This window comes from Pezoporus occidentalis, unplaced genomic scaffold, assembly GCF_034315485.1.
Source record: "Pezoporus occidentalis ecotype Australia unplaced genomic scaffold, CSIRO_AGI_Poc_V1 ctg167, whole genome shotgun sequence".
NCBI lineage: Eukaryota > Metazoa > Chordata > Aves > Psittaciformes > Psittacidae > Pezoporus > Pezoporus occidentalis.
Genome location: NW_026913499.1, coordinates 350,700 through 373,409, shown reverse-complemented (window position 1 = coordinate 373,409; position 22,710 = coordinate 350,700). Strand labels below are relative to the sequence as shown.

The window sequence follows — 22,710 nt, the reverse complement described above, 5'->3', positions numbered from 1 at the left end:
TGCTCCAGTCCCCTGATCATCCTCGTGGCCCTTCTCTGGACTTGTTCCAACAGTTCCATGTCCTTTTTATGTTGAGGACACCAGAACTGCACACAATACTCCAGGTGAGGTCTCACAAGAGCAGAGTAGAGGGGCAGGATCACCTCCTTTGACCTGCTGGTCACACTCCTTTTGATGCAGCCCAGGATACGGTTGGCTTTCTGGGCTGCAAGCGCACACTGCTGGCTCATGTTCATTTTCTCATCAACCAGCACCCCCAAGTCCTTCTCCGCAGGGCTGCTCTGAATCTCTTCTCTGCCCAACCTGTAGCTGTGCCTGGGATTGCTCCTACCCAGGTGTAGGACCTTGCACTTGGCATGATTAAACCTCATGAGGTTGGCATCAGACCACTCCACAAGTGTGTCAAGGTCCCTCTGGATGCCACTCCTTCCCTCCAGTGTATCAACCAAACCATATAGCTTGGTGTCATCGGCAAACTTGCTGTCCCACTGTCCATGTCAGCGACGAAGATATTAAACAAGACCGGTCCCAACACCGATCCCTGAGGCACACCACTCGTTACTGGTCTCCAGCTGGACATTGAGCCATTGACCACAACTCTGTGGCCATCCAGTGATTCTTTATCCACAGAGTGGTCCATCCATCAAATTGATGTCTCTCCAATTTAGAGACAAGGATGTCATGTGGGACAGTGTCGAACGCTTTGCACAAATTAAGACTGAGTAGGAAACTTCACCTTTAAAGTACCTGTTTTACAGTTGCTCATATCAATGAAATAAATGTTCATCACCCCCACCTCCTGCAAATCCTCATATATCAGTCCCTACACTAACACTTTAGAGAGAATTTAGGCAGGGTCAGCCATTTTCATGTTATGCAAAGCATTAAGAAAAATATTTGTGTCTTCTGGATTACCTGGTAGAATGTCTGACTCTGAAAAGCCCAAATATCAATTTGCTGCATAGTTCTAATTTGGAAAGGAAAACCAAAGAGTAAAGAAAAGCAAACTAGACTATTCCTTCAGAATACGCTAACATAATCCACGCTTGCATTATCTATTAGGTTTTTCTTTCAGTTTCTCCTTCTGCCTCAACCCTTTCTTAGGGAACAGCTGAAAACAAGTTGTCAGCAAGAGGTGCTTCTGAACACCAGCACCTTTCCTAAAACATTGACTTTCATTAAAAGCTGCTGTGGTTGCAAAACTATCTTGAAAGCATGAACTGAGAGCAACCTGGGCACGATGTCTGTTTAAGCTTTCACAAAGTCTGAGATAATAGCTCTGAGAGATGTGAGCCTCACCTCAACAGGGTTTTCTCTCATATGCCTTCTGGTTTAAATGTGAACTTTCTCTACTCTTCCTGCTCTTCCAGGTTTAGTCACTCTGTCCAGTCAATCTACTCTAGTGACAAGGCATGCATTTACTGTGGGAAAGAAACCCTACCCAATTTTTCCCCAATTACGATAAGTTCCAAGTGACCTGATGGTCCTGCCTGCCAAGACAGACACCATGCCAAGAGGCTGGCTGGAATTGCAAAATAGATCAGCTTGGAGGGCCACCAGACCACTTTTCTGTCTGTAAAAGTGGCAAGCATCATCAGCTTAAGAGAAGAGAAATGCAAACACACAGTAGGCTTATAAAAGTCAGTGTAATCCAAACCACAGATTTACCAAATCCTGAAACATAGCATTTTTTTTTTCATTTTCTGGTATGCTTCAAATGGATTTTTTCCACACATAAAATGTCTCTATATCTGGAAAACCCCCCAATCCAAATTCAGTCTTGCTAAATTATTGGCATTTTTTTTGCAGCAGAGTTCCAAATTCTGTGTGCTTTGCAGAACATACTGGGAGAGAGACGGAGGGCAGAAGAGAGGTAGAGAGACAGATGTACAGACAAGATTGCAGCGGTTTCCTTCCCCATGTATGCTTTCTGGTGTACTCAGCTTCACTTCCTGCTGCTGAAGCCTTTTGGTTCTGCAGCATCCCTGGGTGCAGGACACAGCCTGTCTTGGGGCTGCAGCTGAGCAGCTTTGGGCTGCTGCAGGAGTGTCCCTGCCTGACTCTCCCCACTGCTCCCCCATCTCTCCTGGCTCTTTAGTTCAGGCTGATCCTATCAGAGAATTTAACAGTGAGCAAGTTTAAGTTGCCTTCTTCACGGGCCTCTCATGGTATACAAAAATATACATTTGATGTTTTTTCTATCCCCCTCCCTGAGCTATATGAAGCACGTGGTTATGTGTTAAGGGTACAAAACCCCAAACAATTTCATTTATTTCGGTGGGAGTTGCCAATGCTGGTTGTTAAAACACAGCCAAAAACCACTGCAAAATGAAGGCTGGGAAAATAAGTACTTGAAACCCAGAAAAATCCCAAAGCTAAGGTTTCTGCTGCAACATTCAGTAGCTTTCACTGCACATCTGTATGTTTTATTAGTGTTTAATCTATATCCTGTGAGGTGTGTAGGATGTGTAATGAAGCCAAAACAATATTGCTTTGAAACGGTATTTGCAATTTCCTGACTTTTGAATATTTGATTTTCTTCATCCTCGGTAATGCACTAATGCTGTTTTATGTGTTTAATATATAATTGGCTTGATTATTTTCTTCAGCTGTCGACAGGATAAGTTTCTGAGCAAGAGAGAACAGAATAACGCTTTTTCTCTGGCCCAGTACCACAGAATCTATTTAGCGCATTTTTTCATTGCAGTGATACTATGCTGGGCGAGGGAAACATGGTGTAGGTGGGAATTTGGCTGCTCAGTGCCTCTCAGATGAATGAAACTTGGAAGCCTCTCAAGGACAGCGTTCTTTTTCCTTCCTTTCCAAACTCACTGGAAACACTCGAGGGTATAAAGCTTTTTAATGTGTGTTTATGGGACGGTGCGTTTACTTCAGCGCCTTCCCCGGCCGCACCACCTCTTGAGCAGTTCGGGAGCCTGTTTGTTTAGCACTCGGTAAAAATAAGAAGCTAAACAGATTACCGCAGGTTAAATTAACATTTATGACCTTTAGCATGAAAGGTTCCACTTTCCCGCTGTGCACGAAGAATGTAGAAGGGATGCTAAGATGTACAAGCCAACACGCTCTCCGGGCTCGTCTGAGGAGTTACTTTGCAGCGGGTGAGGGCGTCCGAATGGTGGAACGTGCCGGCCGCGCTGCAGCCGTACCTGTGCGCTGCCCTACCCCACCTCCGAGGGGCCTCCGCCCGGCTCCGCACCGGCACCCGTCCTGGGTGTTGCGGCCACCGCGGACCGGTCCTGGCGTTCCAGGGCCCGCGCACCTGCCGCGGCGGGCAGGGGCTGCTGTCCGCCTGTCCCTCACAGGGGCAGGTCTCCTGGCCCTCCCCCGCCGGGCTCAGGTGACACCGGCCCCGGCGGCTCCCCGGGCCGCCGCGGAGCTTCCTGCTTCCCAGAAGGTGCCGGAGCGACTGCAACAGGAACTGAGAGACGGGGGGAGGAGGCGGTGCCGCCGCTCCGCTGCAGTCGCGGCCTGAGCCGGGGGAGCGGAGCGGAGCAGCCATGGGCCGCCGCCAGCCGCCGCCGCGCTGAGCCGCCCCCGACACCGACGGCAGAGGGGCCGGCGCCGCCCGCTCGCCCCTGCCGGGCGGGGCGCTTCTCGCGGCGGGGCGCTGGAGCAGCCGCGGGGTCCCGCGATGCGACCATGGACAGCAGGTTCAAGTGAGTGTGTGTGTGGGGGGCGACCGGCAAGGGGTCGCGGCGGGGCTGTCAGGCGCGGCGGGCCGAGCTGAGCTCTGCGGCGGCCAGGCGGCGAGTAGGCCTCGCAACCGCCCCGGCCTGCCGGGCCCGCCAGGCGGCGGGCGGGCGGGCATGGAGGGAGGGGAGAAGGGGGAGCGCACCCGGCGGGAGCGTGCGAGGGGCCGGGCGCGCTGCGGCCGCTGAGTGACAGCGGGGCGGGCGGCAGGCAGCGGGGCCGGGAGCGGGCGCTGCGCGGCGGGCCGGGGCGAGGCGGGACCCGTGGCGCGGGGGGAGCGGGGCGGCGCCCCCCAGGCTGGCCCGGAGCAGGGGGAGCAGGCGGCTCCAGCCCCCGGCCTCTCCGCTGCCCTTTGCCGTGTCCTGCAGCCACAGGGCGCCTGCCCTGGCATTGCCCGCCCGCCGCTGCGGCGGCACCGCGCTCCTGCAGCCGCCGGCCTCGCCGTGCCGTTCCGTGCCGTGCCGGTCAGAAGTGAGGGGCCGGGAGGAGCAGCGTGTGCTTTGTGGGTCTGTGGCTGGGGAAGAGGGGACCATTAAATAGTGGTAGCTGGTTCCTGAGGCGCCCAGCAGGCGCGGGCCCAGCACCCTGCATGGGTCGCCGGAGCTTTCTCAGGCCTGGGTAGTGACCTTGCCTGCAGGGCCTGGCGGGCTAAGTTTGGTAACATGAATCTCTCCAGCAGCTACAAACCTTCTTGCCATTGTCGTAAGGCAGGTGCAAATGAAGGTTTTTAGGTGTTTGCAAGCACTGCTGTCCAGCCTTGCCCTTCAGGAGCGGCCCCTGGTCTTGCTGACATTGGAAATTGACAAGATGTTAAACACGGGTTTTGGAAATTGACAAAAAAGTGTCCGTGTAAATATACGATGAATGAGCAGGCTGCTGCCGGGTAGCTGTAAAGGAAACGAGAGACAGTCTGACAATGCTCAGATTAGTTTGACACATTTTTGACACATGCATAGTGGGATGTGAAGAGTAAACTTAGAAGCATTTTTCTGCAAAAGCAGATTTCGAGTGGTATAGTGAAAGACAGAAGGCAGTGTTACTTCAAAGAGCCTTTTTCGTCAGGGTAGTTCAGCTTGGGGTTGAGCTAGAAGCACTCATCCGGTATTTGTAACACTTACTGGTACACATTAGAAAACCCAGCATTGCGGGGTGGGTTTAGGGAGAAAAGGAAAGGGGAAATGGCCTGAGAGTATGAACCCAGTGCCTGGCCTAGAGTGATGTCATGAGGAGATGTCACTGCTTTTAAGGGAAGGTTTTTTGTGGTTCGCTTTTCTAGGTGGCTCAATGAAGCCAACCGTTATCAGTTTCATTCTGGCCCTGCTTGCCAGCCAGAGGAACAGTGGCTGGACTTTAATGGCAGAGTAAATCCCCAGTATCCTGTATTTAGGCTGTTGTAACTCAGAGCAGAATTTGATCTACTACATACAGGATCAGTAGATAAAGGGTTTTCCCAACTAAATGCTTAAAAATGCGGTGCAAAGAAAGATTGTGATACAGGCAGGTTATGTCTCCATAACCTGAATTTGACTATAATTGCATATCTCAGTTGATGATGGTCTATGAAAGCACGTACTGAATCAGTCAATTTGTGACAGCTGAAATTTCACCTAGCTCCACCTTTGGATGTCATTCAAAACTTTCTTTAAAGAAACAACAGGCTGTTAATTTGCTGCCTGCTGTATTTGAAGCATTCTAGAAACCTGGAACCAGGTTTTGGGTTTTCTCATTTACCTAAAACTCCAGCTCTCTTCAGAGGGAGTGCTACCCAAGAAGGGAGTTCAAGCGTGAGCCTTTTATGTGGTTAAATAGATAATTGATATGGGTGCGGTTGTACCACTTGTTTTTAATATAAATAGCAGAGTGCTTGGTAAGCAGAGAGAGGTGGGTGGTAGACGAATGGCATTTAGAACTGTTTTAATAAATATTTAGTTTGGGATTAGGTTGAGTGTAAATTGCTGTTGGGCTATGCAGTTTATTAACAGGTGTGTATTTACTGGGGAGGTGAAAGAGGCCCTGGCCTTCGCACTGGCTATGATGGCTGCTGCAGATATGGAGGCTCCATCCTCTTGGCCAGCTCAGGGTTGTGTCCATCCCTAATTATTGCATTAATGTTTTCTCATTCACTGAATCATGCGTGAGATTCAGCCCTTAAATTTAAACTTAAAGATCAATATCTTGTGAAAGAAGCAGCTCAGTGATTCTCAGCCTTATGGAGGTAATCATATGCATTTAAAGGGTAATGGCTGAATTCATGCAATTACAGTGGAAGTCTAATGATGAGCTATTTCTATTAAGTAGAAATAAAATGTAGCTCTAGAAAAGGCTGCCCTTGACTCCATTAATATGTTCCAGATTGACTGGTAGGGATTTTAGTAGCATTTTTTTCCCAACTGTTAGCCGTGGTATGATGGAGTGACTTAAAAGCTATTTGATGTTTAATGCAGTGATAGTATCACTTAAATAAATCAAACAGTTTAGCTTGTTTATCTTCCTTATTCTTTCTTTTTAAGGCTGTATAGGCAAATGTGACTTTATTTTTCCTTAGAACTAATCTGATTTCTAATTTTATTTTAATGAAATTTATTTTATTTTAATGCTATTCTGTGCAAATAGAATGGAAAAGATATAACACAGTAGAAATACAATCTGAAACATATATGTGATTAATCAATTAATTGTTTGCTTCTTCTAGGGAAAATCCAGAACGTACCTTTGATCTGGTACTGAAAGTAAAATGCCAGGCATCTGAAAATGAAGGTAATATACCCTGCTTATTGATGCTTATTTGTGGAAATGAGATGGGAAAAAAAATTGCATCCTGATTTAGTGTCATCTTATGTTTTGAATTGCTCTTGGATTGGGATTGTATGAGAAAGCAATTGTGGTTATTTTATTGCCTTTTAGAATCTATTTATGTGTTAAATTATAGTTGTAGTGGGTTTTTATTGTTATAAGCCATTTTCATCTTGGCTATTGTAAAAATATTTTTGTTCTGAGAGAAATACTTGCAAAGCTTGGACTTGAAATACATCTTCTACAGTTCTGAAGCCTTGAAATGTTAATTTTGTGTAGGATTTGGTTTTAGCAGAACAATTGACTTCTATCACTGGAATGTTAATCTGTGTGACAGGGAGAAAGTAAGTTCTTTTCTGAGCAACAGAGTCTTTCTAGCTCATGTTTGGCTGCTGCTTTGGTTTGATACATTATGAACAGCAACGAGGCTGACTTGAGCTTATATTAGCTGTCAGTTTCATGTCTCTATAAGCACGTAGTAAGAGAGATGTAGCAATGCAAGAGAAGCCTTTTTCCTCTTGGGTAAAAAGAAGATGGTATTTCCAGTGCTGAAATTAAAGTGACCTCTAGGAAGTCCATTGGGGGAACTCGGTTTGTGTTCTCATCTGAGGTTGTTGGCCTTAGAAAAACACAGGGAGAGAAGAAGTCTTGTTGGGGTTGTGTTGTTGTCATGTTAGTCTGCGACAGCTCTATCTTAATCACAATTTTATAAACAATAAACTACATCTGAAAAATGAATATATTTCTTATTCTTCTGTGCTGGTGAATGCTGTTTACAGAGTTTATCACTGTAACATGTCAGAAGCCTGTAGAAGTTTATAGCCCCAAACTATGCCTTTTTTTTTCTTTTTTAATTTCAGCCACCAATTCTGTTAGTGGTGTCATGGGTACATGACTAATACATCTGCAAAACCTATTTTGTTAAAGCTGGAAAACGGTAGTTCTTTAGGTCTCTTCCTGACAATCTCAACAGGCTGCTTTTTTTAATCTTCCTCCTCTTCGTAAGATGGTTCATTTAGCTGCGGAATCTTGGTCCTGTTGCAGCCCTTGGGTATTTTCACTTTATTTGTGATCACCTAGTGATGTCCTTTGTTTTATTGCCTGCTTTTTTGGTTTGCTGTTAGTATAGACATGGTTTGGGGAATCAGATGGGCTTTCCTAACTCTAATCTTTGTTGTGGTTTTCATCATGGCACATTTTACCTTCTGTTCCTTTGCAGTTTTTGCCTTAGTAATTTCACAGATACTGTCTGTGTACCCTTCTTAGCTACTTGACTTCTGATCTGTTCCTTCTTGCATTGTGCATTTATTCTCTGCCTCCACCTGACATCCCTTGCTGGGTGCTCATTCACATCTTGGCTTAAGCCCAGCATCAACCTGAAGATTGTACTCCCTTTTTTTCTTTCCTTCCTGAGAGCTAGACTGTTGATAATCCTTTAAGGTCTTCATCTTGAAAAATGTGTGTTTTTTGTTTTGATCTCCCTTTTGACTTCTGATTTTTGCTTTGCATCTTTCTGCATCTGCTGCCATGAGAAACCACTTCTCATTACCTGCAGCACTGTGAATGATTGCCTATTGTCTGAACTGTGCTCGTAGTCACTTCCCCTGCCTCCCTTGGTGGGTGTTTTGTGCTGTTCATCAGCTGTCCTCTGTGGAAAGTAGTGTCTTTAAGAAATCTGTGTACGTCCTTGAACTGTGACCTGAGTTAACATGGAGACTGTATTTGTGACTGTATTGAGGGTGTTCCCTCTTCTATTCCACTTTTTGCTATCATACCTTCTACCCCATGTGGGCTCAGTTGCTGTTTGTCTCTGTGGCCAAAGGCAGAAAGGGCGTCTGACACTGGAAGTGTTGGAGTCTGTGGTGTGTCAACTAGTGAGAGGTTCCCGGAGCCTGTATAGATTCTTAATGAGTCCACAGATCAGCCCAAAAGGGCAGTCCCTGTTTAACAATCGGATTGTGCTGGCTGAATATTCCTGCTGTACTTGATGACCCATCTGGGATCTGTTTTAATTTCTTTCATATTACATCTAATTCAGTTAACAAACTCACTCTGGTGAGGGCTTGACATCATATTTACATATGGTATTATGAGCACAGTGATGTATCAAATTAATATATCTGAATGTTAAAGTTATTTAAAGGAAATTCACAAGGACAAAAGTGTATTGTCTTCACCACCACTTCAGAGATGGAGCACAAGGCTTGTCATGCTAAACAGGGAGCTTTCAAGGTTGGTTTATTATAAGGCCTAACAAATTTTACAGTTACCCTGTATTGTAGGTCTTGCCTTCAAATAGATTTTCATGCTAGGATAATCTTTTGAATATATCGTACTTGAAAATGTGATCCATTCACCTGTTTCTTTGCCCATGCCTCTTGCTTATGAAAGAGATTTGTGTTTAAATAAGGGCTTTCTCCCTCGCATCCCATCTGCTCCTTGTACTTGATCCTGAAGCTATGTCAGGGCTGAATTTGCAACATCACTGTCACCAGTGTTGCCGTGGAAATATCACAGCCACAAAATTATGATCTCCCTGCATGAGTGAGCAGCAGGAGAAGCTGACTTAGGGGAAAGGAAGACCTTAATGTGACCCATGTATCTTTAAGCTTTTTCTTTTCAGTCTTTGCTGTAGTGTGCATTCTCCTTCATTTTAATTTCATTGTGCCAGCGTGTTACTGTTCTAACAAATAACACTTGAGGTAGCCTACCTACTGCATGTGTAGCTATTAATAAGGTCATGCTTTTATGGGGGCACTATAAGCCTGTAACAGTGTGACATGTTAAGAAATTTTGCTGTTGAAATTATTATGCTTTTGGGAAAGTATTTTTAGGTAATTTCTTAATTACAGCATAGCTCACAAGGAATGTTTATTTTTTGCATCTGACAAAGTCCTAGGGCTCTTCTGGCTATAAAGGATCATACGTACATGAAATGCAGCAAGGTTTATATGTATAATAAAATGTGTACTTAAATCATGCCACTAATTATTTCCAAAATTGGTTTCTATTCAGTGTAAGCGCCTAAGACTTTTCATGTAGGTTAAAAAAAATTTACCTATTCATGTATCATAGGTAGCTCCTGAAGTGGTTTCAGGTTGAGCTGTGATAGCATGTCTAGTTACAGCTGGATCAAAATTTTGTTTTCCCATTGGGTATCTGTGTTTTTGGCATTCAAGAGTAGCTTGCATACTTGAATATTTATTTCTTAATACTTTATTACTGACTGGCTAGATCATCCTTTTGGGCTTCTCTTTCTCTGTTTTAAACTACAAGAGTGTATAACAGCATTTCTGGAATAGTAATCTTCTAATTCTTATTTTTGAGCAAGAGAGAGAAAAGGGTACTCTTTACGTAAGTATTCTTACAATTGAACACTCAATTGAGCTAATAGCATGAATTGTAGTATTTTTTTACTGTTTCTGTCAAGCTTTGTTTATTCTTCGCTCAGGTTATATAAAAAAATTAATATCTACTTATTAGAGGGGCTTAGTGGCTATCCTTAGAACAAAACAGGATATGGGTCCCTCAACAGTACAGAATTTAGTCTGTATTTTCAGACTGAATGATGCTTTTGATATTACACTACAGGAAAGGCTTAACCTTGAAAGTTGCATTTCAGCTATATTTAGTTAGACAGTTGCATATATTCCAAAGAGGAGAAAAAAATCCCTTTAGGACCAAAATCAGATTGTAGCCTATGACATAACTTCCAGTCCTTGGCAGCATGGTCAGGATGGTAAGCATTGATTAACATGATGTGTTGCAACACAGTAACGAGTTAGTGTGACAACTTTTTATTGGGAAAATTCATAACCCAGTGCTTGCAAAACTTTGAGATTAATTAACTTCTGTTCACCAGAGTTTGCTCAGTGACTGGGATATCAGTGGTAAGCCATTCTAACAGCCCAGTATTTGTTAATAATGAAATTGGCTTGCAGTGTCAGTAGCACTTAATAGTAAAAGGTTTTACATTGCCTCCGAGGCAGTTGCAGATTTGTGTAACTCTTCCCTATGTCACTTCTTAATGAACAAGAAAAAAAAATAAAAGAAATAGCAAAAATGGGTGCCCGTTTTAACATCACCAGCTGGCCCTCTGTATTAAATTTTTACTTGCAGACCCAAAGGATGACTCGATTAACAGGCAGTAATATTATTGAAACTGTTGTGTTATTTTAAGGATGAGCATTGCTCTTTGGTTTTATGGTAAAAAGATGCAAGTTTTTTGTACTTTGGGTCGAATCACTCTTTCTAGGTATCAGAAGTAATGCAGTGTTACAGTTGTCCTGAGTACACAGTCTTACATGATGCTATTGATTCAAGCTTGCATGACAGCTGCACCTACAGCAACTTTCCTCTTCTGACAGTCTCTTGTCTCTTGAAAATTATCCTGCACCTCATGCTATATGGTATGCTTGAGCCCAGAAACTGGCTAAACATAGCAGTCTGCACCTTATTTATTTCTTTTTCTTCCTTTCCTTTTTCTTTTTTCTATCCAGGCACTTCCATCATGAAAAGTAAAATGAATTTCTGGAAAGTTGATGTTTCTGAACTCCCCCACAAGACATGTCCCGAATACTAGTGCTAGTGTAATCTATGTGAAGAGTACATATTTATCTATGTATCTATAAATATATACATATACAGTATGTGCACATACACACATATATGTATGAATTTTAGATTTTGATTAAATGTGCAAAGCTGAAGTTGGTAGTTTAACTGATTTTATAAACTGTACGTCCTATACTGATTTTGTTAAAACAGGATTGCAGAGGCCAAACACAAAAGGCAATGCAAATAGAGCAGCTAGTAGTAGAAAGACATAAGGTCTTCGGCATGTCTGTCCATGGTTTCCTCACTAGATGACTCAGATTGTCATCTAGTCATCTTCAATTTGTGTGGTTAAGAGAGTGTTGTCTGCTGCACCTTCGTTTTCTTTTGTTATAACACATACGAAAAGCAACAAAAAGGCTCCATGGAGTGTGCAGGTAGATCAGGGAATTCGACTGCTGAATGTTGAGGTTTGGGTGTAGGACTGTTCTAGTCCTGACTTTTCCAAGTTTTACTTGAAAACCCCTTTGAAATAGCAGTTGATTTTCTGTTCAAGCAAAGAATAATTGTTTAAACAAGGCTTGAAATTTGTTTGCTTTGTCTCTATTTCCTCTTTATTGCTAGCAGCCTTCTATAGCTCTAGGGCTACACACCTGATTTGCAGAGGTGTTTAAAAGGTTGTGTTCAATTGCATGAATAACTCCTGTAGTTTATCTTGCCTGTGCCAGAATGATAATAAATCTTTGTGATGCATGATCTCTAAATCATTTTTCTTTAAAAGGTCCTCTTTTCATTAAGTTTTCAAGGAAAATCTGTGAAACCCAGTTAACTGTATATTGGTGGAGTTAAGAACTGCCTGAATTAAGTTCAGGAATTAGAAATGCACAATTCTTTAGGTTTGATTGTGATCTGTGAGGTACTAACAAGATGTGTAGTTCCAGGAAGGTCCTGATTCTGGGGTTAAAAAAGTAAAAAATGAATGCAGTTCTTATTTCAGTCTGGCTTTGGTAGGGTTTGAATTAAGAGTCTTCCAAAGCTGCTTTCAGGATTGTGATCAGAGCAAGCACTGTTTTTTTTTTTTTTTCTTCCTTTTTTTTCTCTTCACTGTAGAGAGCTGTTTATTAACCACAGACTCTGAGCCCATGGGTGTAATGTGCTGATCAGAGAACTCATTTCCTCTGCTGTACTTTAGTTTGCAGAGTGTCACTTGAACTGTTGAGAGAGAATTCTATCAGTGCAATATGTGAAGAAGTCTGCAGGATTTTTTTCTTCAGAGCAATTAGAACTTTTGATTTAGCCTTTATATACTGCCAACTGTAGTCACTCTTGGTTTTGACTGAAAGGATACTAAATAAGTACTGGCCTACAGAAAGTTGTTTCTCTAACCTTTTAAAGCACGCCGTGTTCTTCAGGTGATGATGAAGAGCAACAATATATTGCTGTGAACTAAATAAGATTTCTCACAAGTTTCATATTTAATTGTAGATTTTTAGTCTCAAATATAATGTCACCATATTAGAATTTATTTTACACCAATACAAAGGTAAAGGTGCTTTTTCACTTTATACAATGGTGTTTCAAACCCTGGGCTATCTGATGACCGTCTTAGAGGTAGTTTTTGTATAAGGGAGTTTCATTAAGATTCACATACCCCCTGCTCCAACTTATTAACTGGTATGTTGTTACTTATGTTAGTGCTACTTCCCTGCAACAGTTTCTTGTTTCTCCTCTTAAAACTTTCAAATGTGGTACCTAAAAAGCTTAGAAGAGGACATTTAATCCTTGTTTCTCTACAGGAATATTGATTGATGAGGAGCAGAATATTTCACAGTCTTTTGCTAAGGACTGTGTAAATGTTTTGAGGACAAAAGCAAGTGATGCCTGAGATTGTGCACCACTTTCTTCCTTTTTGACAAAAGCAAGATATATATGTGCCAGAGTTTGGCTAAAGCTGTCTTGTGTGCAAACACTAAGCATACCTGTAAGTCCTTCATAAATTATAACCTTCTATGTAACTTTAAACCTTCCACTTGCATCTAAATGAATGCTTTCATTATATTTAAATTTATTTAATTGGCAAGCTCCTCAGGGTATGAACAATGTCTTCTTCAGTGTGTTTGGACTGTCACTATCAAAGAGTGGGTGTTGGAGAATTATGAGCAACAAAAACAATTAAGACAACTATAATTCTTGCATCTAAGATGAAGATTGGCATTTTGATCCTTTTTACCTTTTCCTTTCAGTCTCCAGAGGCTGAGAAATGGAGGGCAGTCACTCCAGCTTTCAGCTTCTCTTCACAGATGCAAAAATGTGGAGGAAAATGTTGCTGCTTTTCAGCGCCTCATAGCCTACAGATTTTTTTTTCCCCTTCAGCTTAGAGATTCTTGGATGTATGTGTAATTTGGAGGTGGATGCAGATATGTGTGTGTAGGAGGGGGAGGGGTGAAGGCTGCTGGAGAAGGGGGTCAGGGAAGCTCTTTCCCCTATCTTCCCTGCATTCTTCACTGGGGAGAAGAGGCCTCGGTGGGGAGGGATAACCCTACTCCCTAGCAGCCAGAGGACAGTCCTAGGAGGAGCAGCATGCTCTGTTCTACTCCTGAGATTCCAGCTGTAGTAACGCGGGGGCAGGCAGTGTGGTATCAGTGCTGGTAGAGATGAATTATTCCCCTGCAGGCGTTTCTCTGACTGTAATTTTTTCATGTAATGCCATATGCCACTTTCAGCAGTGTGATCAGGTTTTGGGCAATGAAATTAAAGGGGAAAAAATTGATGAGTTAAACAATAAAAATATGAACTTGTTATAAAAAGAATTTTTAAATGAAATTCACAAGAATGATCATACTAGTATTAATATAACTAAATATAAGCCAAAGGCAGCAACCTGTATCATGTAAGGTAGTCAATCAGTATGAAAGTCGATGTTCCTGTGCTTGTTTTAGTTTCATTTTAGTACTTAGCTATTTGAGATGGCTGCCTGGAGGGTAGTTTGTAGGCTTTTAAATTGCTTACATTCAGGAGTGTAAAGAGTTTGCATATTTCTCTAAGCTAATGTCAAGCATGCTTCACCCCTCCCACACGCTGAAGAGTCTGTTTTACCTGGAGGTTTATCGTTCGTTCAGGAGATATGTTATGCTGCTAGCTCTCTTCATATATAGTTTAATGGCTTGTCTTTCGTGTATGGAGGATTTAAAATCTTGAAAAGCTTTGAAAAGTAGTTAAAGTTTTAAGGCTTAAAATGCTTTTTGCAAAACCATAAGACACTTCTCTCTCACTGACTTGAAGAGGCTGGGGTTTCCTGTCTGGTTCACAGAAGTAGTCTTGAATTATTTTTCTTCTGCCACTGGGGTTGCAGGTACATGTAGATGCACATGCTCATCATGTAACTGTTGGGATAGATACTTCTGTTTGCAAATAAAATAGAACATGACCAGGGTTACAAAGGGAAGAGCTAGATAACTGTTCATGAAGGGCTTACAATTCCCCGAGGCCAAAGTAAATTTTCCCACTAAAGAGCTAATGTTCCTTAAAATAATTTTGTGTGGTAAGAGCGATTGGAGCACAGCACTGCTTTACAACTAATGTGTTAAGAATCTGTATGTTTTTGTGGTAGGCTGACATGTGATAACTCCAAGATCCATTTAAAAAGATGATATTTACAGGCACATGTTTGGGGTGGAAGATTTTTGCAACTGACAAATAAAGCACATGGAAACATCAACTTCTTATATTTGTCTTTGATTGTTTTTCCATTTGTCTTGGAACTGTAGCTCTGTGTTTTGAACTGAATAATTTGGGTGGATGGAGAGTTCTTATATTTTGTGATTCTTGTTTAGGAGAAAAGATTAAAACGTAATCCTGAATTTTATATGGAAAAGAGAAGAGAAAAAGCAGAAGTGGTGATAGAAAAAGGGCCTGAACAAGATTTTGGGTGTGGGATCTGTGTTTCCTGAGCAGGGAAAGCCAAGGCAGCATTTTACAGTCATACTGTCTTTCTTTGCAAAATTCTTAATCCTTGTTTGGAAGGTACTGTTCACATATTAAATCTGTACTTAGAAATAAGGCTTGGACAATGCCCTTAGATTATGTTTCCTAGAGTTTGAATCTGGATCTGGTTTCTTCATCGGAGCGGGTATTCACATATAGATTATAAACTAGCTAAAATTACAAACTTGTATCTGAAAACAGCATATTAGTTAGGGCTTCTGTGTTTACTATAGGCCATATTTGACAACTATCTTAGTTAATGACAGATTTTAACCATCATAAAGGCATAATCATCATAAAGGCATAATCATCATAAAGGCATAATCATCATAACCAAGGTATTTTGCCACAGATGGTTTACCACTGCATTTCTTCTTAACTTCAGAATGGGAAAGGGTGACACAAAGAATGATTAATACTTCTGCTTAGCTTCTAATACAGAACAAGAAGTTCCTATTCATCTGACTTCAGATGCTGTTCATATTAAGGGTTTTATTTGCCATACTAGTTGAACCTGTTTTAGAACACATCTGTATATTGTAAAGTTATGGTGTCATTGTGTAGATGTAGGAAAATGTTTGCTTTTGGGAGGAGGCAGTTCTTTTTCTCTGATACAGGACAGGCCAAATACAAAAATTTGCTGTCTTTGTATTTAAATACTGGATGCTAAATGCTGAATTTAACTCTGTTGCAAGAGTTGCACTTGACACAAGAGTAGCCAGGCTGATAGTGTTTATAAAGGTGCAGCATCATTTCCATTAGAAGTTGCAAAGGAAAGCTTAACATGTTAAGGCAGCTGTTTCCAGGAATGGAGTTGCATTATTGAAGAATGGTGATAATTTATATATCCTTGGGTTAAGGTGCAGTATAGAAAAGCAGATGTAAAAGTGTTTCATGTTACAGGGAACGTGTTTATGTTCTCTTTAAATGCAAAATAAGAAAAAAATAGCAGTATAGAGGTAAAAGACAAGGATTATGTGACTTGTAAACTCACCTGGAGGTCTGTAATGAGTTTGAAATCATGGAGTGAAATTATGGTGCCTCTATAGTGACAAGAGAGAAACAGTTACTGTAAGTTATTCTTGCTAGCAGAAGCTGATCATTCATGCATCCTCTTCCTGTCCTTTGGAGGTCATGTGGCTCCTAAACTGTGTATGTTTGCTGTTTGTTTGTGGTTTACTTCAAACAGCTAGCATGGCTAAAAGCAGCATGTGAGGTAAGCATCCTTCCTGCTTCTAGTGGCACCTGACAGGCTTGCTCTGTGGGTACACTCACCATTCAACTGGTGGGGCTTCTTCCAGAGCTGACAGGAAATGTTTTTCAGGCAGGTCAGGTAAGGGAGAATAGGTGGGATTTTCATGCCATGCAGTGTAGCATAGGCTGTTGTTTCATCTCTCAGCGTTAATTTCAAGTTTTTTTGGGTTTGTTAAAAGAAGCGTGTTTGCCAGTTCAGGAACCTGAGAAAAAATGGGGATGTCCTTAGTCTCTCTCGCCATCTTCCCTTTTGGCTTTTGAGCTTCCAGGGTACTCTGAGTGTTCAAATTGTGTCAGGGCTATGTTATAAATTCCTGTCCTTTTTTTGAGGAACTGTGTTTAACAGCATCAATGGTGCCTTCCAGTTTTCTGTTCACATGGTAAAACTTAGCTTTTAATGTTAATGAAATTTGAAATTTTATTTTTTTAGTTTATGAAAAAACAAATACTCAAAGTTAGATCCCAGTCAGCCATGGTCAATTTAAGGCATTGCACATTTGGAGACAGATTAAATTTTCACTCTGTGTAAACAAACTTTTGTCTAAATAGCACGATTATGCTAGATTGTTATCATGCAGTAATGTATAGAATTGAAAATGATGAACAGTATTGTGACACATGGGAAATTCTGAAAACCTTTGTGTCCAGGAAAGAGTTTTGCTGGTATTCGTATTCTAGGTACCTTGTCCCTGCAAAGAATATTGCCATATAAAAAAGGACTTTAGTTCCCCAGCAGCAGCAGCAGAGTTGCTTACTTCTCCAGCTGAAGCTAATGAACTTTTCCTGTCATGGCACAAGTAGGTGAGATGACAGTGGTTTTGTGCCAGAAAGGGTGAAGGTTTCTGATACTGGAAACCGAGTTAGGTGAGGTTCTGAGCATCCAGTTGCAGTTTCGATTAGGCACTTTTAATTGGTGCATCTGTGTAAACAGATTTTAGTTTCTGTGAGTGGGCATGTCCCATACAACGTAAGTACGTGTTTACGTCTGCTTTTACGTGGGGTGAGAGCCCTGTAGCATCTTGCAAGGTCTAGGCTAAAAATGCTTATACAAGTGTCAGCCAAGGGAAAAACAGGTAAAACTAGCACATGCAATTAATAAGTAAGAAATTTAAAAAGATAATTCTCTTTTTCAGTCTTGATATAGGGTGCTGTATTCTCCAAAGAATGATTTGGAATACATTATTTTGCATTCTGGTTGTGATACTTGAAGTGATCACCTCTGAAGTGCCTGGCTGAAAACATTTTTCACTGTCAGTAAAAACCATAGTAAATTAAAGCTTGCCTTAAACTCTCTGGCAACTGGTGATGGTGACTGTCTTCTTTTTAAATAAGCAATCTTGCGGCACAGTGCTGGACAGTAACAGATGTAGCAAGCTACTTTGTCGTTGAGAGTACTTGTCAGGCCTCACAATCTTTGCAGGGAATTTGTGTTGTGTTTTCAACAGTGAACACAACAGAAATACTTTTAGTTCCTACTGTTGGGGAAAATGATGAAGGACAGGATAGACCAGGTCAAACAAAAATGAACAGCCAGAACTTTCAGTGGAAGTGAAATAGGATGAAGGTTGGAAATAGAAGGGTGAGTGAATTGGTGTTGGCTGTGGACAGCACTATGCTCAAAGGCAGTGAATCCACGAGGATGGGCAAATCCCAAGTACTTGCTCCTTAAGTGGCTTGAGAACATGAACTTGGTCTGCTCATATATGATCTGCTTTATGCGTTTTAAATAGATGAGCAAGATCTGAAACTGCAACATGCTTTGAAGCTCTAGAAAGAGGAAAAAGGACTTTGCTTCCAGCCCTAAATTACTTCAGTTACATCTATAGGCTTGCTGGACTCTCCTAACATGGGACTGAAGGTGCCTCAGCTCTGAAATGCTGTTTTTCTCTGCATTTCCCAGAAAACATCTTAGTAACAGCACTTGCTCTCACAGAACCCATGTATATGGCTTCTGGTACCCAGGTGTTTGGCTGGTGGTGCTTTCTATGATTGCTTGACTCTCATAAACTGAAAAATACTCCGTGTGGTTATCTGTGTGAAAACAAAGATATCTTGTTATAAGATTATCTCTGCAAAAGAGGTATCCAGTAGATATTTTGTCTTTCTGCTGAACAGTGGCTGTATTTCATAACGCTGTCCAAGTTTTAAAATGCTCAATAGCCCCTCTAAAGAGAGACAAGTATTCAGGATAAAAATTTGGCTGTGTGTACAGTCACTTCACTAATCTGTGGTTTGGGATTGCAGAATGTTCTGCGCATTAACCAGTTAATATCATCATTAATGACTTGAGTAAAAGAGAGTCTGAAATTAATTCAACCTAGGACAGTTGCAGGGGCACTAATTACAGTTGTATATATACCCTTACTGTATAGGGTGCAGTTCTTCTGGGTTCCTGCTGGGACCATAACTGGGCTATGCATGAAGCCAATAAGAATTGCTCGCGTTGTGTCTTAAAAACGTAGTGGTATTTTATAATCTGGTAAAAGTGCATTGTTTGCTTCATGTCTCATCATGTGCACTTCTCTTTATATCTTAATATAACAGGGAAACTTGATACTGATATATGCTACTTCTGCTACTGGAGTTCTGCTCCTGTGTATAGAAATTATTCATCTAAGCGTGACCAGTATGTTTTAATTGTCAGCACATCTTGAAATATTCAGCTTTCAGTGAGCAAGAATGCAATGGGTTCAGTGGGTCAGAACACAATGTGAATCATGAAACAGATACAAATTGCCTAATCTGAGCTAAATGTTGAAACCGTTAAGTGTTACAGAAAGTGAGATAGTGCCTTTCTGTGGCTGATGTTCCAGACTCTCAATTTTTTCTTTTTAAATCCCAGAAGTATATATTCAATTAATCTGTTTCATGGGAATACTAGAAGTCATGTCATATATGTAAACCAAACAGAAGCAGCAGTGTACGCTGTGTGTTAAATTAATATTCCTGTAACAGAGCAATACTATTGTGAAACAAGAAAATAATACATCTTAGAAGCCAAAGAAACCACATTTGAAACATAAATCAATAGTTCTAATTTAATTACCCTGTCATATCTGTGCTTTGTTCACCAACATTTCTGAATGATTTTGTTTAACTCTACAATGTATCAACTAGACATACTGGAATGATGCAAGTGTTGCAAATATGCAGGTTTAGGCAGAGAGCCAGATTTTATTCTCAGATCTACTTTGAGCACCAGTGGCTGAGAGAGATGAATATGAAATCAATGTTTTCAACTTCATTAGGTTCTTAAGAAAATGTTTACTATATGGCGCTGATGGAAACAGTGGTTTGTTGAGATACACTCATTGACTTTTCAAATCTGAACTTCTGAACTGAGACATTATAATATAATTTTTAATTATCTTCAAATAAGATATGTGAGGAGTGAAATATTTTTATAGCTGTGTTAGAAGTTATGGTCATTGATAGAATGCACAGGTATGTGTTTAAAATCTGCTTTATGTATGATAAACTCTAATCATCCCCTCTAGAAATTTCTATGCTCAGAAAACTGGTCACACACACCAAAGATAAGGTGGTACAAACCCCAGTGTCATACAAAGTATCAACCAGGTCTGGTTTTGAATAGTAGTAAGTCAACAAAGAAAAGCGTTTTGTAAACTATTGATGGAATATCTTCCTAACTTGTGACTAGATGGCTCTGTAGTTATTAATAGGTTACAAAATCGTTCAGTGCTGGAACATGTTTACAGAGCTAGCTCTGAGTTTTTTCTTTATTTCTTTTGAGTGTCCTGTTATTGTCTGTGCTTCCTCCTTTGCATGTGTGAGGTTTACATTTTCATCTGACTTAGCAGCAATAATGGAGAAGGATTAAAAAAAACCCCTACATGGTAAGGGCCAGACATAATCCTAGATCCCTGTTGGACTTTGGTCTTAGCTGATGTTGAGCTTCATCCAAACTTGGGGGTGGGGGGGAATTGTTCCACAAAGGTAAAACACATAGTCTAGTAGGAAGTGCAAGCAGCAGTCACCCTGAAGGGGAGTGAAGAAAGCCAGGATCATGTTGCTGAAAGCCCGAGTGATGTGTTACTGTGGGCCACCTCAGTGAACTTTACTGCTAATAAGCATCCATTAGTGAAGGTCTGCAAAAAAAGCCAAGTCTTTGAATAGCATTTTCCAGGAAATAGACAGTTCAAAAATGAAATGAATGAGTAATACTGAGCACAGTGCATTTCTTGGTAGTAGTTTTCTGGCACTAGTGATAGGTTGTAGAACAGAAGACAGTAATAGTTATCTTTCCATGGGCAGCTTGGAGAAAGCAAAAGCTGTGTTAGTTCCTGTGTGTCTGCACAGAAATTGTGTTGGTGTAACTGTAGTAGTGAGGGGAAGAGCGGTCCTGAAACTGTCACAAAGAAAATGGCATCTATACACTGGTTCTCTGTGCTGGAAGTCAAGATATAAGTGTGTTACAGAGAAATTGCATGACTTTCCTGAGTGTTAGCTTTTCCTGTCCCTGAAGTAAGGGGGGGGGGGGGGTGTGTGCGTGTGTTTTCTAAATGTAATTTTTAGAGTATCAGGATATTGCCTACTTTTTTTTTTGTTTTGTTCATTGGTGACTAAACCTTAATTAGAAATGTATTGGCTGTAGCTAAAATACTGTTTATGAGCTCCCCTTCAAGCAGGAGCAGTGGGGATGAAGTGTATAGTTAAGCAGTGCTTTCATCTCAAATAATCTGAGTTTGGTGGGTACGACAGCATATAATCTTTTAACATATTTAACTACTAAAAAACCCTTTTTTTTTAAATTTCTCTTCCTCTTAAAGCCTCTTTATAGGCTATTGTGTGTCATGAAAGATGAAGGGACTGTGCCTGTGACCTCCTTGAAGTGCTGTAGTATATACTATTGAAAATATTAAACAAGACAATACATGGTTATTACCTTTGCACCGTAACAGCCCTTCAGCTGCAGGTCTGTGTGAAAGTTATAACTTCCTACTAACCTGTGACTTCAAAAAGAAGGTTGTTCTAGGCCTTATCCAAGTAGGAAATTTTCTGGAAGCTTCATTAAAACATTGTTAATGTTGCTGATGCAACAATATATTTCCAAGATGTTTTTTCAAGATACTTATAATCCAGGGAAATCAGTAAGTTAATAGCTTAAAAACTACACAACATTTTACCCATAGCTAATGAAACATATCCCCGGTTACTTACTGCCTTCTCACTCTTCAAGGAATAGCAGTTGCGAGAATGGTACCCGCTTTGCTTGCTGTTTTTACTGCTGGGGGCTTGGATGCCTTGCTGAGAGAGGTGTGATTTGCCACCTATTTCTTTTGGTCCCCTTTGTGGCAGAGGGAACTGAAAGGACTTGTGGCACCTCATACTATAGTCCCAGTGTTGCTTTGCTTCTCTGAATTTGTCCCGCTTAAGAAAGCTGGCTGAGCAAAGTGGGTGGGTTTCTGTGACTGTTAATGGGTGAATGGCTTCCGATGGCATATGGAGAGCAGCTAGAAAACATGGAAAGAAAATTCAATGAGCAACAACAGATTTCAGAGGGAACAGATTAGGATTGTGCTGGTGTTTAGCATCATTCTTCATGCCTTTCTTTTTAGAGGGGAGAATATTGCTGAACTCTTGCTCTCAGAGTTCAAGGTACTACACAGAAGTGTTACATTTAAGATAACAGTTTATTTGAGTTAAAGCTAGGTTAATGTGCAGAGACTAGTGAATTAGACTGACATTTTGTTAGTTAAGGCTGAAACTTGCCATATTTGTAATGTGTTTTTAGCATTTTGGAGTATCTGAGGATGGCTTCTGTTAATAACAGGTCATTACTGCTTTCTATGTAAAGCACGGGGTTTAAAAATAGATAATTCTGTTAAAGAACTTCACAAATGGATGAATCTACTATGCATTCTTCTTGTTATCAAAACCCTCCTGTTTACTTAGCGAAGAAATCACAGCCACTGAAGAGAAGGTTTTCGTAAATCTGGTGTAGAGTTTAATTCCAAAAGAGCAACAAATAAGTGATGTATTTTCTTACCCTTTATTAGAACATTTTTTTGGGGAAAAAAAGTGAACACTTTGTTGTCAGAATTTCCTTAAGTAGCTTTCAAATATTACTGGAGGATTATATGCACTAACCTTTTTCTTTTTAAATTTAGCTCCAGGGTTTTATGGTACTTGAAATGACTCATACGTTGTACCATGGTTTAAAAATGTATCCCTTTCTATGTGTAGAACTGTAACCCACACTTTTGAAGCAGTTTTAGTAACTGACTAATTAGGATTAAAGTGACTGATTTTAGAGCCCAAAAGCAGTGGTAGATTAGTAATTCTTTGTGTATCTGTGAGTGTTCTAAGTGTTTTAGATGTACGTTTGTGTGTAGTTTACTTTCTTGCATTTGGTGCTTCTGGGACGGTGCATATTGTATAATTGTTTAGATG

At 41.0% G+C, this 22,710-nt stretch overlaps 1 protein-coding gene across 2 annotated transcripts in view; it reads left to right on the top strand.

The window, feature by feature from the left end:
* The first annotated feature begins 3,544 nt into the window (after window positions 1-3,544).
* The window catches only part of DENND1B (DENN domain containing 1B), a 153,929-nt gene continuing 134,763 nt past the window's right edge, over window positions 3,545-22,710 (top strand). For both annotated transcript variants that reach the window (XM_062613427.1, XM_062613426.1), the window contains exons 1-2: window positions 3,545-3,677; window positions 6,404-6,468. In XM_062613427.1, coding sequence (XP_062469411.1) covers window positions 3,661-3,677; window positions 6,404-6,468 — 82 coding nt within the window. In that variant the 5' untranslated portion in view covers window positions 3,545-3,660. The remainder of the gene's footprint in view (window positions 3,678-6,403; window positions 6,469-22,710) is intronic.